The 23,785-nt window shown below is 36.5% G+C and overlaps 1 protein-coding gene across 4 annotated transcripts in view; it reads right to left on the bottom strand.

Moving 5' to 3' along the window:
* HMCN1 (hemicentin 1) overlaps positions 1 to 23,785 on the bottom strand; it is a 520,282-nt gene that overhangs the window by 40,737 nt on the left and 455,760 nt on the right. For 3 of the 4 annotated variants that reach the window (XM_001375804.3, XM_016430009.2, XM_056815652.1), the window contains 9 exons: positions 18,165 to 18,434; positions 13,169 to 13,339; positions 12,272 to 12,442; positions 9,164 to 9,334; positions 8,576 to 8,746; positions 5,186 to 5,356; positions 4,740 to 4,910; positions 2,093 to 2,242; positions 1,570 to 1,707 (listed from right to left, as the gene is read on the bottom strand). In XM_001375804.3, the coding sequence (XP_001375841.2) occupies positions 1,570 to 1,707; positions 2,093 to 2,242; positions 4,740 to 4,910; positions 5,186 to 5,356; positions 8,576 to 8,746; positions 9,164 to 9,334; positions 12,272 to 12,442; positions 13,169 to 13,339; positions 18,165 to 18,434 (1,584 nt within the window). Of the gene's footprint in view, positions 1 to 1,569; positions 1,708 to 2,092; positions 2,243 to 4,739; positions 4,911 to 5,185; positions 5,357 to 8,575; positions 8,747 to 9,163; positions 9,335 to 12,271; positions 12,443 to 13,168; positions 13,340 to 17,775; positions 17,831 to 18,164; positions 18,435 to 23,785 lie in introns of those variants that run through there. The other variant, XM_056815653.1, reaches the window with a different exon arrangement.

Genomic DNA, 23,785 nt, shown 5'->3' with positions numbered 1-23,785 from the left:
AACCAGAGCATATGTTGCTTATTAAACCTAAATTAACATATGCTCATGAAAAATCAGTTTTTATATGATTACCAAAGATTCTATATGTTTAGACTTATGAATAATGATGAATTACCTTCCCAGAAGAGGTCATAAAAGTTTTCTTGATTATAGTTCTCTGGGAAGAGATTTTGAAAGCCATAGAAACAGTGCACATTCATATAATGTCTTAAAGTTTAAGATATGAAGAGGGATTTTAAAAAAAATTATAGCAAGTATTATTATCTTTATTGGAATATTAGGCTCAAAGTCATAAGGGACTATCCTAGGGTAACACATTTAGTGAATGCCAAGAGGTAACCTTTCTCTGCCACCTAAAGAATTGAAAAAAAAATTGTTGCTTACCCAAGACCTCAAGTATCATTGGCATCAAGCCAGTTTTAGAATTAATAATAGTAATCAGACTGACTCCAACTGTATGGCAACAGGATGGACATATTTTATCTGGTCTCTTACCATGAAAATCCCATGATTTCACTATTTATATACTAATTTTTTGAGAATCAGAATAAAAGACAATTATGGTCAGGAGGCCTTGACATGATGAAAACCTATTTTAACTTCTTTTTATATTTCCATTGAAGTCTTAACTTGATACCTTGATATTACAAATACTTTATAAACTCTTGCCATCACTACCAGTCTAGAAAGGCTTTGTCTACTGGGTGTGCCTCCTGTTCAAATGACTGCCTAGTGTTTGAAGAAGCTCTTTACCAGGAAGTTTCTCCTCCATCTATATCTAATGGATGTGTCTCCCACAGCCTTAAACATCACGGGAGCTTTAGAATATTAAAGCTATGTATGTGTATATGCTAATGTATGATGGTGAAATGACTTTTTAAGTGTCTGTTGAGTTATTTCTTTCTACCCCCTTGACAAATGACTTGAATTAAGTGTCATTATAACTACTGGTCAATTCCATAGGAAATAAACCCATTTTTGAAATAGATCCATTATTATTATTATTTTGTAAACACTTACCTTCTGTCTTAGAATCGATATGAATTATCAGTTCTAAGACAAAAGAGCTATAAGGGCTAGGCAACTGGAGTTAAATGACTTGCCCAGAGTCACTGGCTGGGAAATGTCTGAGTCCATGGTTAAACTCAGGACCTAGTTCTCTATTCAGTAAGCCATTTAGCTGCCCCTAAATAGACTCATTACTATACATTGGGTCAGGGTACATCCCCATCTGAGCTTTAATATTCTCTCTGACAAGTTACTGGCTACAATTCAATTCAACAAATATTTAAGTGTCTCCTATATGCAAGATACTGTGTTCTATGCTTGAGATACAAAGAAAAAAAATATCAAGTAGGTTTGAAACAATGGGTTTCATATAGGTCTAATTTCAGTACAGTTTTCCCAGGGAACAGGACACTTTTTTGATTCCTTGTGATGAGATTGAATCAATCACTTTGAAATTACACTGTCAGAATATAATCCTAACACATTTTATTGAGGTACCCAACTTTTATTCACTCGGGAATTTCTTAAATTAATAGATATTTGAGTTCAGCTGTCACTAACCAGTTGCAAATTCCACTTGTGTTTCTCTTTTGAAGACTGCATTAGTGAGGGTATAACCATTGACAGCTTCTCCTATTTCTTTCGCTGTAGTCCAATAAATGGGATTCAGGATGGAAACTATCTTCCTCATTGCTGGACCTTGGGAAATAAAGTACGGGTGGTAAATAAGCCAAATGTTTGTTAGGTGGTTGTTTATTCAATGATATAACTTGAGGTTAAAAACCACTGGGACCTCGGCTGGCTTGGAGATACATAATAAGAATCAGTGTAGCTCTTCTGAAATTCAGCATAGCCCAGGGAATCACTGAAAACTTTGACACTTCAGGGCAATTTCTTAGGAAAATAATTCAATATAGCAAGAAGTATACTTGAAAACACATAAATAAATAAAACCAATTCTCCAGTCCAAGTGTAGGGCAGGGATAAACTTAATGAAGTTAAGCAGGGTTCAGAGAGTGCTCTGGAGCAAATTTGCAAATGTTTTCAGAATCTATTTTCAATTTAAAGGAGCATAGGAACTTACCAAGACTGCGAGGGACATTGGTAATTTTGGCTTGTATTACTCTAGTGTCAGAGTGAGGGCTATCTATCACCGTGGCATTGAGGAAAGCAATTCCAAATTCAACATCATTAATATTTCCAATAACACTTCCTCTCGCCTGCTGTGGCCCACCTGTTGGGGGAAGGAGTTGAAGAAAAACATCCATAGATGAGAAAACAATTCCATTACCAGTATGGCAGAAAACAAGTGAGAAGTATATCATATTCAGACACAAGCATTCTAGAAGCAGATAAAATATTGGCTTGGGAGTCAAGGAGACCTGAGTTCAAACCCAACTCTGCCACATATTGGCTCTGCCACTCTGGGTAACCTTAATCTCTTGGTGGCCCAAGCAGCTATCCAGTACTTCGGGTACCAGATTTGGATGGGTATGGGGAATTTCCTTTTTGGGAGATCCCTATACTGATGAAATTATGGGTCTTAAAAACACATACACACAGAGTCATTTCAGAATTTGAGAAATAGGAATGATGCCAATGTTTAAGTATGCTACCTTCATATAAGTTTCCATTTCAAAGAACCTGAAGGATCTCTTTAGGAATTCTTCATCATTTATATATATATTTTTATAGTTTAAAAGATACATTTATCTTGGTCTTGAGGTTACATTTAAGAGTGAGGTAGCGGGGGCAGCTGGTTGGCTTGAGAGCAAGACCCATAGATGGAAGGTTGTGGGTTCAAATCTGTCCTCAGTTACTTCCTAGTTGTGTGATCCTGGGGCAAGTCACTTGACCCCCATTGCCTAGTCTTTCTGCCTTTGAGACAATTGATTCCAAATTGAAGCTATTGTTTAAAAAAAAGAGTGTGATAGAGTATATGATCACACAAATGGAAAAGAAAGTTCCTTAACATAGTCAGAACATAAACTTTACTTTGTGTTACTTATAATTAGGCAATAATCATCCTGGGACATAGAAAGAAATTTTAGGGAAATCTTATTTGGAAATTGCCAAAGACACTGGTATCTAGGTAGTCCAGTGGATAGGGTACTGGATCTGGAGTCAGAAAGACTCATTTTCTTGAATTCAAATCTTGCCTCTGATACATACTAGCTATGTGACCCTGGGCAAGCCATTTACCTGTGTTCCCCTCAGTTTTCTTATCTGTAAAAAACAAGCTAGAGAAGGAAATGGCAAACCATTATACTATCTTTGCTAAGAAAACTCCAAATGGGATCATGAAGAATTGGACAGGACTGAAAGAACTGAATTGTATAAAAATGAAGAAGCAGACTTCCCCAGAAGTTAAAGAATTTTTCCAAGATCAGGAACCTAGTAAGTTGCAGATCTAAGATTGGAATCTAGGCTCTCTCACTCCAAATCCGATGTTCTTTCCACTGCACCACAATTATTTTAAATAATTATATTAATGTATAGAGTTATTTTATTGATTTGTATGAATGTTACTGAACTTTACATTTCCTTGAAAACCCATGTACTTGCTAGTCTTCATTAAATATTCCTCTCTGGAATGAACAAAATTATCTGTTTATTCAGTGTGGTTCAGGCTATCATTCATTGCAGAAAGGTCCTGAGGTATGGTAGCAGTGACCTATAACATATTTAGTGGTGAAATGAAGGCAGTATTCTTAACAAGGCTTATGCTTCTAGGGACTGTTGTCACAAAATCAATACAAAGAAAAAAATATTTGGTTTGTTTACTCTTCTTTTTCCTTCTGTGTTCTGGGAAAGATAAGGGGCAGCCATCAAGAAAAGCTCAAATTTTGAGGGGATATCTATTCATTGGGAAATGACTGAACAAGTTGTGGAATATGATTGTAATGTAATACTACTATGTTATAAGAAATGATCAGAAGGACGATTTCAGAAAACATGGAAAGATCTGCATGAACTGAAACCTAATAAAGTGAGTAGAACCAGAACATTACAGACAGTAAAACGAATATTGTGTGATGAATAATTGTAAATGACTTAGGTATTCTGAGCAGGACAATGACCAAAGACAATTCCCAAGGGACTCATAATAAAAAATATGCCATCCACTTCCAGAGAAAGAATTGATGGAGTCTGACTACAGAATGAAACATACTATACCTCACTTTCTCTTTTCATTTTTTTTGTTACAGTTCTCGTTCACAAAATGACTAATAGGGAAAAATGTTTTACATTATTGAACATGTACAATCTGTATCAGATTGCTTGCTGTCTCAGGGATGGTGGAGAGTGGATAGAAAAGGGGAGAATCTGACTCAATTTTAAAAAACAATGATTAAATTTTTACATGTAATTGAGGAAGACATATTATTAAAAAAGAAAATCAAATTTATGTATCCCTTTTTAGTTTTACAAAGCAATTTCTTTACAAGTCATGTAAGGCAGGTAGATAAGGATTATTAATCCTGTCTTAGAGATGAGAATAAATTATGGGAAATGAAGTTATTTGCCCAGAGTTATTTGGCTAATAAGTGCCTAGAGTTTGTATTTGAATCCAGATTTCTGACTTTAAACACAATGTTCTTTCTATACATAAGGTCTGAGTTAGAGGGAAGATGTAAATTATCTTCCTATGCAACTTAACCTGTCCTACTGTCACACAAGTCTTAATTGTCAGAATAACACTGATTTGTGAAGCTTATTAACTTCACTACCTGGACATGTTTGTATATTGCATCTGGAAACCTGAGTAGCATCTCCAGGGCAAGGACGTCCACTTTTGGATGGAGCTGGATTGTTACATATACGTTTCCGAGTTTTTTCACCTCCTCCACAGGAAGTAGAACACCTGCTCCAAGTATGCCAATTTCCCCAATTTCCATCCACTGTAAACAAGTGTGCAAAATAATATAATTAATATTACTTAAATTTATATGGTACTTTTCAGTTATAGAAGGCTTTAAATACATATTTTTGTGATAATGTATTACGATAGAACAAATCACTAATGATATTTGCTTATATTAATTCAAACCAGCCAATTATTTTTGGACAATCCTTATGGCTAAATCTACATCTGTGCTTTCATACAGCATCAGATTTAATGGTAATCATTGAATAAATTTGAAAAATATAAGCTGAATAGGAATCAAAAGCTCACCAGGGCACATGTCAATATTGCATCTCTGGATCTGGGAATCCGCCCCAGCACATGCTCTTCCACCGTTGGCTGGACGAGGACTGTCACAAGTACGGTATCTCCTCATCTGCCCTCCATTGCAGGTCCTGCTGCAAGTTCCCCAGCCACTCCATGGGCTCCAGCTACCATGAGCTGAAAACATAATGTTACTTGACATGAAAGAGAGAAAGTTCTATCACTGAGAGCTAGTAAACACTAAAAAATGATAAAGTGGTCATGGAAGCACTCATCCTTAGGTTTAGCTGTAGTCCTGACTGGAGATAGAAAGGTGTTAGCTTGGGTAATTTCTTGAAATGTTTCCAGTGAATATGCAATAACAATAAGGGTATCAGACACCAACTGTTTTCTGAAAAACTCAAATTTATGGGTATTCATTTTCTTTTGGTCTCTACCCTTTACAGATGCCCAACAATGCATTAACAGTTAATGGCATTAGATTACCATGCATGTATTGCAATATATGATCTATACTTTGTTAAATTAAATAATGTAAACCCTCCCAATACCAATAAAATTACATCTACCATGCAATCTCTTCTTTCAAAAATATTTTTGAAGCCTATTATACTGGCAAGTCATTACAAACAAGTAATATATTATTGCTAGTATTAATTAGAAGCTACTTAGGAGACTTTCCCTTGTTCCTTACTCATGCCCTTTCATCATCATCTCCACTTGACTCCATTGTATCCTAATCCAATCCCACTTACCCCTTCTACTCTGCCCTCTGAATTTCCATTTTATAACACAATTTCCCCTTCATTCAGACCTTTTTCACATTCTTTTTATTAGTCCTTTTATGGAAACCTGACTCCCTCTGATGACACTGCACTCCTGGAGATTCTTCTTCAGATTTCCCATCACCCTGAGCCTAGAAAGGGAGTACAAATGCTTCTTGATCTCTGTTATCCTTTCCAGAGTCTACCTTTGCCTCATTCCCTTAGTAACTTTTCTTCTTTTTAAGCCCATAATTTAATTTTTCTCTACAATCAAAATTATTACTTCTGTGATCATTCTCTTTCTTTTCTCAAGGAGTTCAGCACCCTGAGTAATCATCACCTTCATCTCTTCCTCTGCACCCTTCCTTATTCTAGGGAATTTTAATATTCACATAGATTTATTCAGGTAGAATATTAAAGTTACCCTAACATCCCATTTAACCAACCTCCTTAAATTTCTTACCTATTTTTCTTTTTCTTTCTTTTTTTTTAATATATTTTATTTGATCATTTCCAAGCATTATTCGTTAAAGACATAGATCATTTTCTTTTCCTCCCCCCCACCCCCCATAGCCGACGCGTAAGTCCACTGGGCATTAGATGTTTTCTTGATTTGAACCCATTGCTTTGTTGATAGTATTTGCATTAGAGTGTTCATTTAAAGTCTATCCTCTGTCATGTCCCCTCAACCTCTGTATTCAGGCAGTTGCTTTTTCTCGGTGTTTCCACTCCCATAGTTTATCCTTTGCTTATGAATGGTGTTTTTTTTCTCCTGGGTCCCTGCAAGTTGTTCAGGGACATTACACCACCACTAATGGAGAAGTCCATTACGTTCGATTATACCACAGTGTATTAGTCTCTGTGTACAATGTTCTCCTGGTTCTGCTCCTCTCGCTCTGCATCACTTCCTGGAGGTTGTTCCAGTCTCCATGGAACTTCTCCACTTTATTATTCCTTTGAGCACAATAGTATTCCATCACCAACATATACCACAGTTTGTTCAGCCATTCCCCAATTGATGGGCATCCCCTCGTTTTCCAGTTTTGGGCCACCACAAAGAGCGCAGCTATGAATATTTTTGTACAAGTCTTTGTGTCCATTATCTCTTTGGGGTACAACCTATTTTTCTACTCCACCTTGGTTTCAAAAGGAAAGGCCATGTACTACATCTTTTCATTACCCACAAGTATGCCATTTCCCTAATTGAAAATTTAGACATTTTCCTGCCTGACCAGACCACCTATGATTATTCCTCTCCTTATACTCTGTACTTCCTCTACTTGTTCTGTATTGTCACTGAGCCTTCCATTTCCTTTGCTCTTCAGTACTTTCTCAGGCCATTAGTCTGGTTCGGATTTCACTCTCCTCTATCTCTAATTTCAAAACAATAATTATCCATTTTAATTCTAGGCTGTCATCTGCTTTTGAATTTCTTGCCTCCTTATTGTATCATCTTTTTGGCTTAATTTCATCCATGGATGAATCCTGTTACAATTAATGAGTTGGTGAACAAAGTTGACAGAAATCTCATAATCATTTTGCCTGGTATGGTTTCAGAGAAACCTGGCAAGATTTTTATGAACTGATACAAATGTAAATGAGTTGAATGAAGAGAATGTTTTATACAATAACAACAAGAAAAAACAACCTTAAAAGACACAGAAACTCTGATCAACACACAACAAACAACAATTTCAGAGGACTCATGATGAAACACAATCCCCATCTCCAACCTTCAAACACTGGGGAGGTGGGCTTACAGTGTAAACTGAGGCTTAGGTGTTTTGTTTTGTTTTTGGACATGGACAATGCAGGAATTTGTTTTGATTGGATGTAAATCTTTGTAAAAGGTTTTGTTTTCCTTGCTTTCTCAATTGAGGTGGAAGGTGATATGTGGAAGGGAAAGAATTTGGGCTTAAAAGTAAAATAATTTGAATTAAAAAAATGAAAGATTATCAGGGAGGCAGCATGGTACAAAGTGTCAGGTTTGGAGTGAGATGGTCCTGGGTTTGAAACGTAGATCTGACACTTACCACTTTTATGATTCTAGGCAATTTACTTAATGTCATGGCTTCAGTTTCCTTATCTGTAAAACTGAGGGGTTGTACTACATGACCTCTGAGATTCCTTTCACCTCTATGTCTTTGATCTTATAAATTAGATAGGCTGAGCTGAGGGAGGAGAAGAGAGGATGCTCCAAGTAGAGGAAACATTGTAGGTCATATTAGGGAAACATCTAGAAATCCATATTACAAGAAGGCAGAAATGAAAGGGAGTTATAGGAGACAAAGCTGGAATAGGCACAGGTAATGGGGCCATTATTACTAGGAGAAAGAATTTGTATTTTATTTAGTAGGCAACAGGGGAAATATTGATTTTTTTTTTACCAGACAAGGAGAGGGTATGCAACATGATCTGAAGGGCACATAAGGAATACTAATCTGGCAGTGGGGTGTAGGATGAACAAGAAGGGAGACATTAAGGAGACAACTTCACTAGGTAACTGTCCAAAATATCGAAGGCAAATTTGGTTCAAATGAAAAGCAATCTGTATAAATGTGTAAAAAGAACTGGGCAACTTTTTAAAGGAATAACATAAACATGATGGAGAGTCATTACCTCCCATACTTACTTGGGCAAGGGTCACTATTACAAAAGTCAATTTGGACATCATTCCCTTCACATTTGTGTCCTCCATGTTGAGGGGCTGGGTTAGAGCAATCCCTTGTTCTCTGCCTGGAGCCTCCTCCACAGGATACAGAACAGGCACTCCAGCTGGCCCAGGAAGCCCACTTGCCATCCACTGGAAAAACGTAAAAGACCTTTTACTACCAGGAAAAATGATCAGTGCTGATCTGAGTGATATTCTTGGGAAGGATTGTTATTGGGGATCCCAGTTTGCACATTACATAGCTAGGAGGAGGATGTTTAGTGATTACTACATTGGATTTGAAGTTAAGAATGCTGGATTCAAATCCTGCTTCTGACACTCTGTACTAGCTGTGTAACTATGGATCAACTTCACCACTCACAGCCCAAGTTTCTTCACAAATAACATGTTGATAATTAATAATAGTAGAAGTGCTGACTTCATAGTGTTATTGTGAGGACTAGGATGCACATAAAGTGTTTTTCAAACAGTGACATCCTTTACAAATATTATCATCAATTGTCATTGTCTTATTGTTTAAAGGCACACATAAGCCTTTTTGTATCTTACCTGGGCAGGGCCTTTCATTACAGACTTGCATTTGTGTTTCAGCTCCATCACAGTAGGCTCCATCAAATGATGGAGGAGGATTATTACATAACCTCATTCTTGTCTGAGTGCCTTTCCCACAGCTTTCACTACAGGATCCCCAGGGCAGCCAAGTGCTCCATGCTCCTCGAACTGAGAACACACCAGGAAGAAAGTACTAGATCACCAAATCACATTTTTTCTATGTTTAACAAAATCCACAAAAACTCTACACATACCTTAGTCATACAAATGGGTATATCACTACCTAAAAGCTCTACACTTATTCATTTTCTTTGGGACTAAGAAAAAATGTAATGTCTTCTTTTTCTTCTTTTCAGTTTTATCAGAGAAATTGTTGATAAAGAAATTCTGAAATTCATTGGCTTACTTGATGCCGCAAAAATTGGCTCAACCCAGAAACATTTTAATCAAACATTATTTGGTAACTATTTGGTAACCTTTAAACAACAGTTGAACATTTTAAAACTTAATTCAGTCAAGCTGGTACATGCAGGCAAAGTCTGAATGCTTACAATGTTGCCAGGCAATTTGCCTTTTCCATCAGAATGTTGCTATCCAGGTGATGGAGAACAGTTAGGAGAGAGCGACGGGAACTACAAGTCAGAACATAACCTTGCTAAAAGGAGTTAAGGTCAATGCAGATTAAAAATTAAGCTGCAAGTTGGGAAGGTCCTATCTGTTAACACGGCTCAAGCTAGAGCTCTGTTTCAGCTCCACAACAGAGTTTGCCTTTGCATTCACAATAAAATGATTATTTCCTTAGCTGTAACTCTTTTAAAATATTTTTTCTCCATGACATAATGTTCATGAATTAAAATGTCCTGAATTAGACTCTAACCCACTTCCTAAACAACAGCGAGAACTGACCAAAAGTTTCCGAGGAGATATATTAATGTTTTCCTTTTAGTATCTTTAATACATTACATCATTGGACTGCAAGCCTGGAACAACATTATATATTCTGCTAGGTGGATAGATACATTGGGTTGGGAATCAGAGTTTCTGTCTACTTTGAGTAAATTGAGAGTTGAATGCCTTTTGTAGGTGGCGCTTCCAATAATTAACTCATACAATACTCCCAACTTCCATATAGAATGGTATGACATTGACATATCAGCTTCTCTAAAAGCTTTAATCAATTCACATGATCCTGGGCAAATCACTTGACCCTGTTTGCCTTGGTTTCCTCATCTGTAAAATGAGCAGGAGGAGGAAATGGCAAGCCACTCCAGCATCTTTGCCAGGAAAATCCTAAATGGGTTCATGGAGAGTCAGACTGAAATGACTGAGCAAATACGAAAATAGTGTGCTAGATATATGATGATCACTTGTGAATGACTTAGCTATTCTCAGCAATGCAGGAAGGATTTAGGGTGAAAAAGGCTGTCCATTTCCAGAGAAATAACTAATGGAGCCTGAATGCAGTTCGAAGAAAATCTTGTTTTGGGTGTGTGCTTTCTTTCACAACATGGCTAATTATGGGAATATGTTTTGAATGACTGGACAAATATAAACTATATGAAATTGCTTGTCTTCTCAATGAAGGGGTCAGGGCTGAAAGGGGAGAATTTGGAACTCAAAATTTAAAAAAGAATATTGAAATTTTTTACATATAATTGGAAAAATAATTAAAATAAAATCATACTTTTAAATCTTTATTTTTATTAAATCATACTTTAAAATCATACATATAATACTGCAAAAGAAAAGTATAGACAATCAACTAAATGTTAACATATAGATAAGATAGCTTGATATAGTACCCATCTCTATTTCTAGGGAAATTTTGTTCTTATAACCAGTAGCTCCACTCCTTTAGACAATGCATTATTCAACATTGTCACCTCACGTTTTGGTCATTACATTACAGTTTCCCAAATGACAGTTTAGAATATATTATTTGAATTTTTGAATGGCTTCTGATTGAGATTTTTAGAGACACATTTAATAAATTTTACCTTAATCTATTACTTCATTGTTTATTTTTTACTTTTTGTTTTTACAGTTAACTAATCCTTTTACATCATATACAAATCATTTTTTTTCAGCAAGAAGTATGGGTATTTCCTAAATCTCCCCAGATATTGGGATTCATCTTTATTCCTTGCACCTATAACCATTTAATACAGGTACATAAGGGGGAGAACAGTCAGAGAAACAAAGATTACTTTGGATCTCCCTTTTGGCATCTGCCATATTCTACTTTTTATCCTAGCTATTGGGTTTATGCTTTACCTCTCCTTCTTGACTCTTTCTTGAGGACAACAGAATGCCATTTTTATCTCCTAAAGTACTCATCACCTATTGCTCTGTGCACAGTGGCCAATTAATACATGTTTGCTAAATGAATTGATTGGTTAAAATATTAGAGAGATATCCTATGCTTAGCCTTTTGTGGTCAGAAGAAAGCAAAAACATTGGATATTCTAGTCATAGGTTCCATTATTCTGATCTCTTCTCCAACTTAGTGTGACCTTAGGCAAGTCATTTTTGGGTCTCACTTTCCTTATTAGTAAAATGATAGGCCAGAATATCATCTACCAAAATCTGGCCCCAAAGCTATTTTATCAAATTTGTAAAAGAAAATATATCTTTTTAGTTGGGGCATTATCTGTACCATATGCCCAAACTCAAACATTTACAATCATTTATTCCCTTGGAACAAAAATGAAGATTTAACTCCAAGAATGGAGTTAAGAAAATGCACTTAAGAACAGGAAGGTATGACAATATAGCCTCATTACAAGGTTATAAGAGCAGTATTTTAGAGAATCATCTATGCATAGTGAATAGAGAGCCATCCTGACCTTTGTAGTCAAGAAGAAATTTAACACAGTGACTGGCATATAGGAGGTACTTAATAAGTGCTTATTGACTTAATTTGGCTTGAAGTTTTTTGATTATGTGACCATAGGGAAATCACTTAACCTCTGAGGGTTTCCAGTAACTTTTTAAGACTCAAGTTACAGAGTTTCTGATCGTTATCAGTGAAGTACCTTGAATGAGTGAAATAAGTCTAACCAATGTTGAATATATACATTTTAATATTACTATGAATATAATTACCTGGACAAGGCTTAGCATTACACATGAATATGTCCACTGCATTTCCTTCACATGGCTTTCCATTATGCTGAGCTGGAGGATTATTACAAGTTCTGGTCCTGGTTCGGTTTCCCTGTCCACAAGTCCTTGTACACTCTTCCCAAGGGCTCCACTCTGACCAGTTTCCATCCACTAAATTAAGGATGAAAAATTTTCACCATCAAATCTGTTTCAATTTAAGTCCTAAGGAAGCCCATAAATGTGACTTAGGTGTGGGAACTTGAAAAATATATAGGTATCCCTTCCACATTGCAACTTTCTCTATCATAGTTTTGATATATTATTGTTTTGATATATCATGAGTCAGCATAATAAATTAAATAGGAATTTTGGGGGAGTTTTTTAGAAGCTGACGATGACATGCAACAGCCAGCAGATAACAGAGAAAAAAATTCAGAAATATAGAAATGCATAAAATATAAGTATAGCCATGTTGGTGAACCTATGTCATGAGTGCCAGAGGAGGCTGCTGCCTTCTTCCTTTCCATGTGTATCTGAGGAAATTTCTCATATCACCTGCTCCTTTGACCAGCAGCCCAAAGGGAGTGCTTCCTCCCTCCTCTGTCTGGGGTAAGGCAGGGCACTCACATGCAGTGTGAGAGTTGCAATTTGGGCACTTGGTCTTTAAAAGATTCACCATCATTTATGTGCAGTATTGTATAATATCAATTTATTTAATCTTTTTAATACTGTAAACATTCCATAAAAGAAAAAGAAAAAAATTCAGACTTCTTCTCTGGTATGAAGGGAAGACCAAAACATTTTATATGGATTTTCAGATCAAAGGGGCTCCATGCCCCTAACTCCTCTGATGTGGAAGGGATACCTGTATACCTAGCAGTAGTTATCAAAATCTACCTGGGCAAGGTTTGTTTTGACAGTTGCGCATTTCTGAATCTGGACCTTGGCAAGGCTTCCCACCATTGGCTGGAAAGGGATTATTGCACTGACGAATCCTTTTCTGAACACCTTGACCACAGGTGACACTACAGGGTCTCCATTCAAACCATTCTGAATATCCGCCATGCACTGAAAAAAAAATTAACCTAAATTTAGTGTGAATTCAATGACTCAATTAAAAACATTTATTAAGCAAGAAACTATAAAAGCTTCTGAGAGACACACAAAAATAAGATTAAATACTGTGGAAGTTCACAGGAGGAAAATACTCTTGCCTGAGGGAATTGGAAGAAGGCTTTATGACATTTGACATTGCCAACTAATGATTGGTAGGTGTCAGTAATGGAAATAGGTTGGAGAGTAGAGACTTCTGCCTCTCTATTCATCCTATCATCCTTTCCTGTGGTTTCTCTCTTTTAATTTGAAAAACAAAAATTGATTTATTTCGTTTTGACTCATCAGATACTTTTAAATAATCATCCAAACAAACTACCTTATAAAGTACATTTCCCATCAGTTAATTGATTTCTCTTCTCTTTCCCAAGGATAATGCTCTAACCTTTCTTTTAAAACTCATTCCTCATTGCCTCTCCCTGGGAACCTTGATCTCATTTATTATACCCCTTTCCAGTGGTTTCCTCAAACTGTTAAGCTTTCACAGTAGGTTTTCCTACCCTGAATAGCTTTCCCTTGATCATCTCTTGATGTTCCCTCATGGTGCCATCATATTTCTTTGCTTACTTTCACTACAAAATACCTTGAGTTAGTGGCTAATACCAATTCCCACTACTTTTAGCCTCTTTGCTCATTGCAGATTTACTCCTTGACCCCTTGTAATTTGGCTTCCACCCTTGTTGCTCAACTGAAATTGTACTCAGCGGTCTGTGTTAATGTCATAGAAAGATGGGTCTCATTTTAAGAGGAAAACTGACAAACCAGAGCATGTCCAGAGGAGGTGAACTATGAGCAGCCTGAAACCCATATTATATGAAACGATTCCAAAAGAACTGAGGATATTTAGCTTGGAAAAGAGAAATTTTGTGGGAGAAGGTTACTACTTTCAAGTATTCAAATGGCAATCATACTCAAGAAGATGGAAACTTATTTTGTATGATTCCAATGGAAATTTTTAGAATCAATGAGTAGAAATTATAAAGGGGTCCATTTCAGCACATGTAAAGAGCTTTTAATAACTATTAGTATAATTTTATTTGCCTCAAGTGGATCATTGTGAGGTGTAGTGAGTTCCTTCTTTTGGGGGGTTTAAATTGTCTTTTGAGTGATGATGATTTGAGGCTTTAATAGAATATTTATATTTTATATTCTTTATATACTTTATATTCTGGGGAGGGGCTGGATAAGTAATCTTTAAAGCCCTTTCTGGCTCCAAGATTTTGTGATTACATATGACAGTCCCTATCCTATTAAAACTTAGTACAATATAAAACAATTTTTATAACAATAATAATAATTCAATTATAAAAAGCAGTTCTTTCATCTCAGCTAAAATATAAACTTCTAAAAGAAGCCTTTCCTAGGCCCTGTGATGCTACTATGTTCCCTCCATGATTACCCCTAATTTAACCTGTATACATGTATTGTATGCACATAGCTTGTATTCATGTTATCTCCAAATCTAGAGCATGGGATACCTAAGGAGAGAGATTGTTTTTGCATTTTTTAAAATGTATCCAGGGCTTAGCATTGTGACTGGCACACACTGAGCATTTACTTATTTTTTTAAACATTTATCTTCTGTCCTGGAACCAATAATAGGTATAGGTTGCAAGGCAGAAGAGTGCTAAGGGCTAGGCAATGGGAGTTAAGTGATTTGTCCAGGGTCAGATGGCTAGGAAGTATCTGAGCCCAGATTTGAACCCATGAGCATTTACTTATTAAGAAATGCTTATTGATTGGTTTGGACTGTGCAATGATACATAGAACATTTGATGTAAAAGAATAAGAGGATAGCAACATTTCCTAGGATCATTTATATATGTTCCTTATTAAACAAGATGAGAAAAATAATTTTCTATTATAATAACAGTAAGCCAAGGAGAACTAGTAGAAGAAATGAAAGCCATGTTTGGCAAAAGATGAGATCTATATCATCTGGGCTATCCTGTTCCTATGGTTGTCCAGAAGATATTTTCAGAAGATATGCCAGAGAATATGTCCAGAAGATATTTCTATAGAACATCTATAGAAGATAAGTTTATCTCCTAATATTAATTTAATTACTAGAAAACCCAATCATTTTAGTCACTGAGCAATTTCCCCCAGGATATTAAATATACAAGAATAATCGTAGGATAGCATTTTGTCCTCAGAATGCTTCTATCTCAACCCCATCAAAAAAACTGAGTGAGGTAGCATTAATAACAATAAAACATAATTATAATGGACATTTATATAATACTTTTGGTTTTTAGAATGCACATAGCATCTGATCCTCACAACAACCCTGTAAGTTCGTTTATTATTTTTATGCTCATTTTTCATATGAAGCTCAGAGAGATTGTGACTTGCCTGTGGTCCTATTGCTAGGTGTCAGAGAAGGCATCTGATCTCAGTACCTGGGACCTAGTAAGTAATTAATAGATGCTTGTTGACTTGTCAACTCTTTGGGTTCTCAGGCTAGCTTGAAGAAAAGTAAGATAGATACCTATACAACTATAATACAAAACAACAGACTGAAATATTCATGTAACAGAGGCATACACAGTAGTAGAAAGTTAGTGTGTTTAGGGGAAAGAGCACTGCACTTGGTTATGGGAGTTCTTGGTTTCAGTTCTTTCCTCTGACACATACTAGCTAGATGGACATGGGCAAGTCTCTTGAGTTCTTTCTTTCATCTTTCTTCTCTGCAAAACAGGGAGTTGCATCTGGTAATGAACAAGTCATGAATGATCTTCAAGAAACCAGTTTAAAGAGAATGTTGGGAGAGAATCCATCTGGTGTGATCGAAAGAAACGAAGAGGTAGAAACTGCATATTTCTCTAAATTTTTGTCAGTCATAAGGGAGTAGAACTATGGGCTAGGAGTTTAAGGGGGTGCTAATATTATTAATATTAATTAATTTTTTAAAATTTAATTAAATTTAAATTTAATTAAATAAGTAAATAAATAAAACCAATAGAATATTTATTAGCATAATATAATATTGATATTATATTATGCTAATAAATATTCTATTTGTTTTAAGGATGAGGAGTATCTAAATGTGTTTTCAAGTCAAGAGAAAGGAACTGACAGGTAAAGAGGAAGAGACTGAAAATACAAGAGGCAGATTAGATGAAGGAATTCAACAGGCTTCCAGAACAGATGAGAGGGCTTAGCTTTAGAAAGGAACACGACCATTTCTCAGAGACTGAAAAATGAGAAAAGAGGATGGCAAAGATAGAAAAGTTTTCAATTAGGAAGGAGAAACAAATGACATTGATATTCTCAGTAAAATAGAAGGTATGATTACCTTACATATAAAGGGAATAGAGTTAAACTGGAATATAGATAACTCTATACCCTTTATATGTAAAGTAAGAGATTTAAATAAGGAATTTTTGTCAGGCCAGCTATCATGTAATTTAAGCACAGAGAGTTGATCAGACTAGATAGATTGAATTGGTAACTAACGTTTAGAATTACAATTTCATCTCCCTGTGGAAGTGGGGACTTGCCATTGACTCATCTGAGAGAGAAGAAGTAGGATCACTTGAGTCTGGGTATTTTTTGATCCATTAGAAGATCAGTAAGGACGAGAGATGAAATCTTTGGGATTGAAGGTTATGTGACTAGCTGAATCTACTGTGGGTAAGAGACCTTTCTTTGTACTGGAGCTATTAAAAAGGCTTCTTTAGGACAGAATTATCCCTTGTTGAGGAATGGGAAGGAACCTGAAAGAAGTACAGCAAAGCTAAGACAAGACCAAGGGAGAAAAGTCAGTCAGTCAATCGCTATCAAATGCTTACCGGGCACTGTGCTAGTGTCTTTCTCTTGGGGTTATCTTTTGACACCTCTGTAAATATCTTCTATACACTTGCTTTCTTACATACTGTCTTTTCCATTAGAATGAGAACTTCTTGAATACAGGAACTATTTTTGTCTTTGTGTACTCTCTTTGATATAATTTTGGTAAGGTGAAAATTATTTTGAAAAGTTGGGCTGTGAATCCAATTCTTTGCTTATCACTTAAGATAAATTTGAATAGAAAACAGTTTACTTAAGAGAGAAATAACTGAACTGATTTCAGAAAATGGCACTTATTGAGTTGATACTATATAGTCAGATGAATGTATTTTTAAATCTCTAAATGTTAATTTGGCTCTGTTCAGACATGAATTAGGAGCCGAGGTCTGGGCTTATAAAATTGTAGTATTATATTGAATCTACCATATAACTATAGAGGAGAGAGAAAAACTATAAAACTGAAAGGTAGTTGATCCTAATAGTAATTAGTCTTTACGTCACTAATTCAACATATGTCTTTGGGTAAGTCACTAGTGGATGGCATGGTCATCTTAAAGGCAGAGAAACATCTGGGTTTGAATCTTGCCTCTTATACTTACTAGCTCTTTGACCTTGGGCAAGTCATTTAATTGTTCTGAGCCTCAGTTTCTGCATCTGTAAAACAGAGATAATAATACCTGTAGTACCTACCTCACAGGGTTCTTTTGAGGCAAAGTGAGATAATGTATAAAATGCACTTTGCAATCTTTAATGTACTTCATAAATTCCAGCTAGTATTATTCTCTATGGCCAAATTTTCCTAATGTGTAAAAGAAGAGGAAGGACCTACATGCTATTTAAGATTATTTTTCTGCTCTAATGTTCTATGATTTTATGATGTTCTCAAAATCTTAAAGTGCCTTAATTAAAAGGAAAACAAGAGTCAGGGTTTTTGCTACACCATATGATTTAAATTTCTGTAATAATGCTCAGTTTTTTGGTTATTTACCTTGTACAGTTACTGGTACTCTGACCAGGACTGAGCCCATCAAGTTCCTAGCGACACATTCATAATCAGAAGTATCTTCTTTCTGAGCCATAGAAATCCGCAAGGAGTTGTTGGACAGTAGAGTAACTCGATCATCCCAGAGGAGGGGACGTCCTTGGCGAGACCATTCAATGGTTGGTGGAGGCTCTCCAATTGCCTGGCAGTTTAACACAATAGTGCTGCCAGCAGTGGTAATTGTCTCCATTGGCTCTAGAGTAATAACTGGAGGACCTGAAGAGAAACACACAGAGATCTTTTGCTTTGGTACACATTATTTTAATAACAGAGTCAAAGTTTCATCACAGCAAAGAATAAAAATGCAGCAGCATTTGAGAAGACTATTTGGTATTTGCTACCACATGGATACAGATACCAGTAAGTGTTTATAGCTTTTCTCTATCTGATGACAATAACTTGTGACCTTTTTTTCTGTTTAAATATTCCTCAAAGACATGAAGATTTCAATCAAATCACATTAAAAAGGTTATGCTCTTAAGTTTCACACACTTGTATTTATCTGGGTGAATATTACTTTCTCTTAATTTATATTTTAAGACAATAGACTTAAATATAATATTAAAGTACAATTATTCTATAAAGAATTCTATAAATTAGTTATAAAACTAATTTATGATGGATGCAAAGTAATGACAGTATATTCTTTGACTCAGACTGCAATGTTAACTTTTAAATGAAAAGTATCTTATATATGTCAATGCAGCTCAGTTTGCAGGTGCAATTCAATTAAATTGAACAAATATTTATTTATCATGTCTTTACTCTGTTTTCTCTGTAATGTTCTAGAACCTATTAATGATACAGATAAATAAATTGTTGTCTCTGCTTTAAGAAGCTTACACACTGTCAGCATAGAGTAAACAAAAATGTACCTATGAGGCAGTTGAAAAATAACTGTACACAAGTGTTATATTTAGAGAATAACAGGATCAAAAAGGTTGGGAATAGTTAGAAAAGATTTCATGGAGGAGTGAAGATTCCAGTGAGCCCTGAAGGACAGGTGGGGAAATGAGGTGATCCAATGGATAGAACACTGGATGTGGAATCTTCATAAGTTCAAATCCTGCCTCAGACACTTACTAATTTGGTGGTCTTAGGCAAGTCATTTAAACTTGTTGGCCTCAGTTTCCTCATCTGTAAAATGAACTAGAGATGGAAATGGCAGCCTACTTCAGTATTTCTGCCAAGAAAACCCTAAATGGCTTCACAAAGAATTTGACATGACTGAACAAAAAGGATGAAGGATAGGTAGGATTTGGATAGGCAGAAAGGTATTATAAACAGGAGAACAATAATGGTATGGAGGAAGTAATGAGCAAAGTCTCTTTGTGGGACAGTGAGGAGCCTAGAGCCTTGTTTGAGGATTGATAACCAAATTAACACCTTTTCTACAGTGGAAATCAAAACAAAAGAATCTACTGCTCTTTGGCACTACTCAGAACCCTTGATTCCATGAGATCCCTGTGATTCTGAGATGTAATGGCCTAGGCCAAAGCTTCTTTGGTTACAACTCCAAAACTACCTCATTTCATAAATGCTACTACTATAAATAGATAACATGTCTCAATCAATCAATTAAAATAGGCCTTTGTTGCATAACAATTGGAGAGGCCAGGAAACTTGGACATATCTAGAGATCATTTATAGATTATGAAGGGGATTAAGAAGTGAGAGAATTTCAGAAATTGGAGTAAGTGTAGTATTCTAGGGAAAACTCCTGAAAATGAACTTCATCTCAAGTGTGTGGGTGAAGAACAGAGACTTTGCTTTTGGCTAAGGCCAAGTCTCTTTCCCTCCACATCATCTTTGACCAGAAAAGGACTGTGTGAACTTCAAAGGGTTTTTAGTGGATGCAGGATCTCATCTTCCCATCTCTTTCCTAAAAAGGCATGTTTGGAACAGTTGGTGACAGTTTCTGTATCATCAGGAGCCAAGGACAGTCTTTATTCAAAAGGGGAACTTATTAAGCCTTCCACTACAGGGAGAGAAGGACTTCTAGCAACCAAGGAGCTGTTACCCCTTGCCATCTCTTCACTAAACTTAAGCCACTTTCCCTGAGATTCCAGGTGTGGTAGAGGGAGGGAGAATGTTTCACAGACTTTGGTAGGATATTTTAGAGAAGTGGTTCTTATTTCACCACCTTACTAAATAACTATAAAACTAGTTAAGGCTGGTTGATTAAATACTTTTCAAATGAGAATCCCTGTATAAATTTTATGCTTAATTTTCTTTTTATGTTGCTTTCCAGATAATTGTTGCTACAGATGAATACAAGGTGCTTTAAGGCATAGAGCTGTTTAATTTTCATCTTTGTAATCCCAGTACCTAGAGGCAATATGGTAAAGCAGGTAGAGAGCTAGCATTAAAGGTAGGAAAGACAGGAAGATCTTTGTTCTTGTCATACCTCTGATATATATTGGTTGTGTGACTCTGGGCAATTCATTTAACCTCTCAATGTTCTAGGTAATTCTCCAAGCCTTTAAGTTTCTAAAAAAAAGCTAATCTACATTGGTAAGGTGAGTTTCCTTAACCAAGAGCTCTCTATGCCAATGTGCCCTCTGTCCATCCTTGTCTTTAACTCTGGTATTCAACACACACTAGATCTCTGGCACAAATAGCTATTAATGAATGCTAGCTGACTTGTATTCATAATGGAAGATAAGGGTAGATTGGTAACCCAGGTCATTTTATACAGTGTTCAAACAACTCTGTGAGTAGAGCTACTACAGTTGACAGGCAGACAGAAGTTAGATGACTTACCCAATGTCACTGAGGCTAGAACTAAAATCTGATTTTTATGACTAGACCCAGTACTTTATCAACTGTGACATCAGCTATCCAAAATTAAAATCACACAGACACGAAAGTTGAACAAAACAAGGAAAAAAACAAGTGAGCTTCTTTATTCAGTCTAACAATGCACTAGAAAATTCTTGCATCCTAGAGGAATTCTGCCTCCGGGGTATGCCAGGAAATATTTTAATGCTAATGTACTTTCTGTGTCAGAATATGGGGCCTTAAGCTCAAATGTGCCCTAGTCACCTTGGGCCATCAAGTCCAAGGTTCAGTCTTTTTCTTACTTTTCCTCCAGAACAATTACCCAGCTGAAAATGCTATCAAAGCAGATGGGCAATATATTTGTCATTTATAATCTTATAGAGTTGTCTGGGGCACTGAGAAGATTAAATCTGTCCAGTGAGTTGTCCTTAGTAACTATTATGGATTCAAATCAGGACCTGCCCACTAGATGGCCACTAGATCACATTGCCTCAATGCAAACTTGGCTCTATTCATGGAAAGATAGTGTCCAGAATAAGAGAAGGGATAGTCTTATTGTTCTCTTAATCAAATTAAATGGAAAGTACTCCGTTCAGTTCTGGGTGCCTCATTTGGGGAAGAATAGGAACAAACTAGAATGTATGCAGAAGAGAATGATGAGATACCTTGAAACCACATCAAATGAGCATTGGGTAATGAAAAAACTGAGCATGTTCAAATCAGAAGAGATGAGTTAACAGGGATGTTTATCAGGCTGGATCTCGAACTAGGTTTTTTAGACTCCTTCTTTTGGGCCTCAGCAGAAAGAAGGTGGAACAATGGATGAGGTTACAAGAAGGTTGACTTCAGCCCAATAAAGAAAGAACTTTTTAATAATTAGCTACACAAAAATAGAATGGGCTGGCTTGTAAGAAAGATGGTGAATTTGTCAATGGAATAATTGGACAAATAGAGGCTAAAGGTCACTTTTGGGGAACAATATAGAAGGAAATAATCCATTGAGTCACGGGTTGGACAAGGTAACTTCTTAGGTCCCTTTAGTCCTGAAATTTTATGAATTCTATGAATTTATGAATCTTTGAATTCTATGAATCCCTGAACATTGGCAAGAATCCAATAATGTTAAAAAAAAGTCTCAGACAACTTTTTAATGTCTCATGGAATATAGAAAAAGCCAAAAGAAGAGACTTTGTGGCACATGTCTAAAGGACATGATTCACTGAGAGAGTCAATTTCATTTTATGAAATATATGAAGATTCTGCTTCCTAAGAGTTGCCTGGAAGTTTTATAATGACCATAAAGCTACAGCTTAGCATGCAAAATTAATGTTCTATAATCAAGAGGTTTTATACATTTCCATTTGAAAACCTAAGGTACAAGGTAATATTTATAGTAGTACTTAAAAAAAAAAGGTTCCTTCTGTCTTTGAATCACTACTAAATATTGGTTCCAAGGCAGAAGAGTGGTAAGGGCTAGGCAATGGGGGTCAAATGACTTGCTCAGGGAAACACAATTAAGAAGTGTCTGAAGGGAGGTTTGAACCCATGACTTTCTGTGTCCAGGCCTGGCTCTCTATCTGCTGAGCCACCCCATAGTAGTATTTTTAAAAAACATTATTTTTAGAAAGAGTTTTAAGACGAGGCATATAGCATTAATAGATGCCACAATAATATCACATTAGGTGAAACAAAATTGCAAAGAAAGTTAGCTAACTGCTGTTATTCATCTCTCTTGTATCTTGGTCAATCAGTAAAATGCTTTTATAGTGGGATTTCAAGATTTGTGGTGCAATTGGTTATTCTATATTAATGATGCTATAATCCAATGATAGTTGGACAGGGTATTATTAAATAGGGCTTATTCCTGCAAGACTATTGATAAGGCATCCAATATCAGCAGAAGGAAAACCTTACATTGCTTTTCTAATAGTAGTGGTGTAAAAAATAGATTCGAATACAGGACTACAATCCCCATAAGCCTTTGCTCCACTTCCCCAGAATGCCTTGTAATCTCACCTGGGCCAAGATCGAGAAGGTATTTAAGTATTCAAAGGCTTTTGGGGAGGTCTTGGCTTTTTTTGGACTTCCATTTTGGAGCAGAGGCGTCTCTTCCATGATGTGAGGTTATTTTGTCTAGGCCTCTGGCCTAGGCACATGTTTCTTACTTGTATATTCTTAATCTTTAACCTTTAATAAACCTCTAAAAAATATAATACTCCTTGCAGAGAGAAACTAATTTCTACCTGCCTCAGTCTCCCCATCTCCCCTAAATTTTAACTGTTACAGATGGTGACCTAATGGGAAAAAAAAACTCAATCTTCTGATTTCTTTTCTGATCTTAAATTCAGTTTTAATAGCTAGTACCTAGAAATTTTTTTTTTGAGCCATATCTCTCTGGCCAAGGTTTTCTACCCTCGCAAAGCTTCTACAGGCTCCGGACCTGCTGCCCACCCCACCTGGCTCGGTCCCCCCGCTTCCTGCCTCAGCCTGCAGCCCTGATTGTCCTCACATGGTACCTGGTCCCGGCCTTGCCCACCCCCGCAGCCGCTCCAGCTCCTGGCCTCTCACCGGCCCGCTGCCTGCCTATTTCTGCGCCCCAGACCCAAGAGTGTGACCCCAGCCGGCTCATCACCCAGATCCTTGGAGCAGATCGCTCAGGACTCATTGCCACCAGCTGGTAACAGTATTGGCCACGTGGGCGGAGGGGAGAGACCAGAGGGAAAGGAGAACGGGCAATTTTCCCTTAGGCTAAGCCTCCACGTGGCTGGGGTATTGGCCACAGGGGT

This window comes from Monodelphis domestica, chromosome 2 (genome assembly GCF_027887165.1).
Source record: "Monodelphis domestica isolate mMonDom1 chromosome 2, mMonDom1.pri, whole genome shotgun sequence".
Classification (NCBI taxonomy): domain Eukaryota; kingdom Metazoa; phylum Chordata; class Mammalia; order Didelphimorphia; family Didelphidae; genus Monodelphis; species Monodelphis domestica.
Note: the sequence above shows the minus strand (reverse complement) of the source record. Positions and strands in the feature narration are given on the sequence as shown.